Source organism: Chiloscyllium plagiosum, unplaced genomic scaffold (assembly GCF_004010195.1).
Source record: "Chiloscyllium plagiosum isolate BGI_BamShark_2017 unplaced genomic scaffold, ASM401019v2 scaf_80153, whole genome shotgun sequence".
In the NCBI taxonomy this organism is placed as follows: domain Eukaryota; kingdom Metazoa; phylum Chordata; class Chondrichthyes; order Orectolobiformes; family Hemiscylliidae; genus Chiloscyllium; species Chiloscyllium plagiosum.
The window spans coordinates 1-1065 of NW_025204825.1; the positions used below are offsets into that span (position 1 = coordinate 1).

Sequence of the window (1065 nt, forward strand, 5' to 3'; positions counted from 1 at the left end):
CGGCACTCCCTCAGCACTGACCCTCCGACAGTGTGGCATTATATAATTTCAAAATGGAGTGTGTTGATACTCACGATTGGATGATTCCTGATTATTGTCCTGGACCCTGAGCTCTGGAATCTGGTTGCAGACAGAGAGAAAGTGTTTTATTGTCAATCAGGGGCCTTCCCCGTGTCAGAGCTGAGTGTGAAGCCTGGTGTTCAGTCTGGGGGTGCAGGGGCTGCGGGGGGTGCGCAGGGAGCATGAGGCCTGCTCTTCGATGGAGGTGGCAGGCAGCTCCTGTCCCCTCCCACATTGGCTTGTCGACCCATGGCACCAGGGTCAGTCTCAGTGTCACTGCCCCAGATTAAATCACACCAACCTCACACTCAGCTCCTGCTCCAGGGACTACACACACCCAGCGTCACGCCCCATCACTGGGAAAGGCTGCTCAATGGGTGTGTCAATGAGCATGAGTGTGTCGGAGTGTCAGGGAGTGAGTGTAAATCTACATGAGTGAGTGTGCGTGAGTGAGCACGAGTGAGAGTGAGAGTGTGAGTGTGAGAGTGAGTGGGAGTGAATGAGAGTGAGTCAGTGTGAGTGCGAATGAGAGAGTGTGAGTTTAGAGTGACAGAGAGTATGGGAGCGAGTGTGAGAGTGAATGTGAGTGTGACTGTAAGAGTGTGTGAGAGTGAGAGTGAGAGTGAGAGTGAGAGTGAGAGTGAGAGTGAGAGTGAGAGTGAGAGTGAGAGTGAGAGTGAGAGTGAGAGTGAGAGTGAGAGTGAGAGTGAGAGTGAGAGTGAGAGTGAGAGTGAGAGTGAGAGTGAGAGTGAGAGTGAGAGTGAGAGTGAGAGTGAGAGTGAGAGTGAGAGTGAGAGTGAGAGTGAGAGTGAGAGTGAGAGTGAGAGTGAGAGTGAGAGTGAGAGTGAGAGTGAGAGTGAGAGTGAGAGTGAGAGTGAGAGTGAGAGTGAGAGTGAGAGTGAGAGTGAGAGTGAGAGTGAGAGTGAGAGTGAGAGTGAGAGTGAGAGTGAGAGTGAGAGTGAGAGAGTGAGAGTGTGAGAGTGAGAGTGAGAGTGTGAGAGTGAG

The 1065-nt window shown here is 52.2% G+C and overlaps 1 protein-coding gene across 1 annotated transcript in view; it reads right to left on the reverse strand.

The window, feature by feature from the left end:
* Positions 1–74: 74 nt before the first annotated feature.
* The window catches only part of LOC122546406 (caspase recruitment domain-containing protein 9-like), a gene marked incomplete at both ends in the record, with an annotated part of 7033 nt that continues 6042 nt past the window's right edge, over positions 75–1065 (reverse strand). Inside the window, one exon of the mRNA XM_043685126.1 lies at positions 75–120. Within this exon, the coding sequence (XP_043541061.1) occupies positions 75–120 (46 nt within the window). The remainder of the gene's footprint in view (positions 121–1065) is intronic.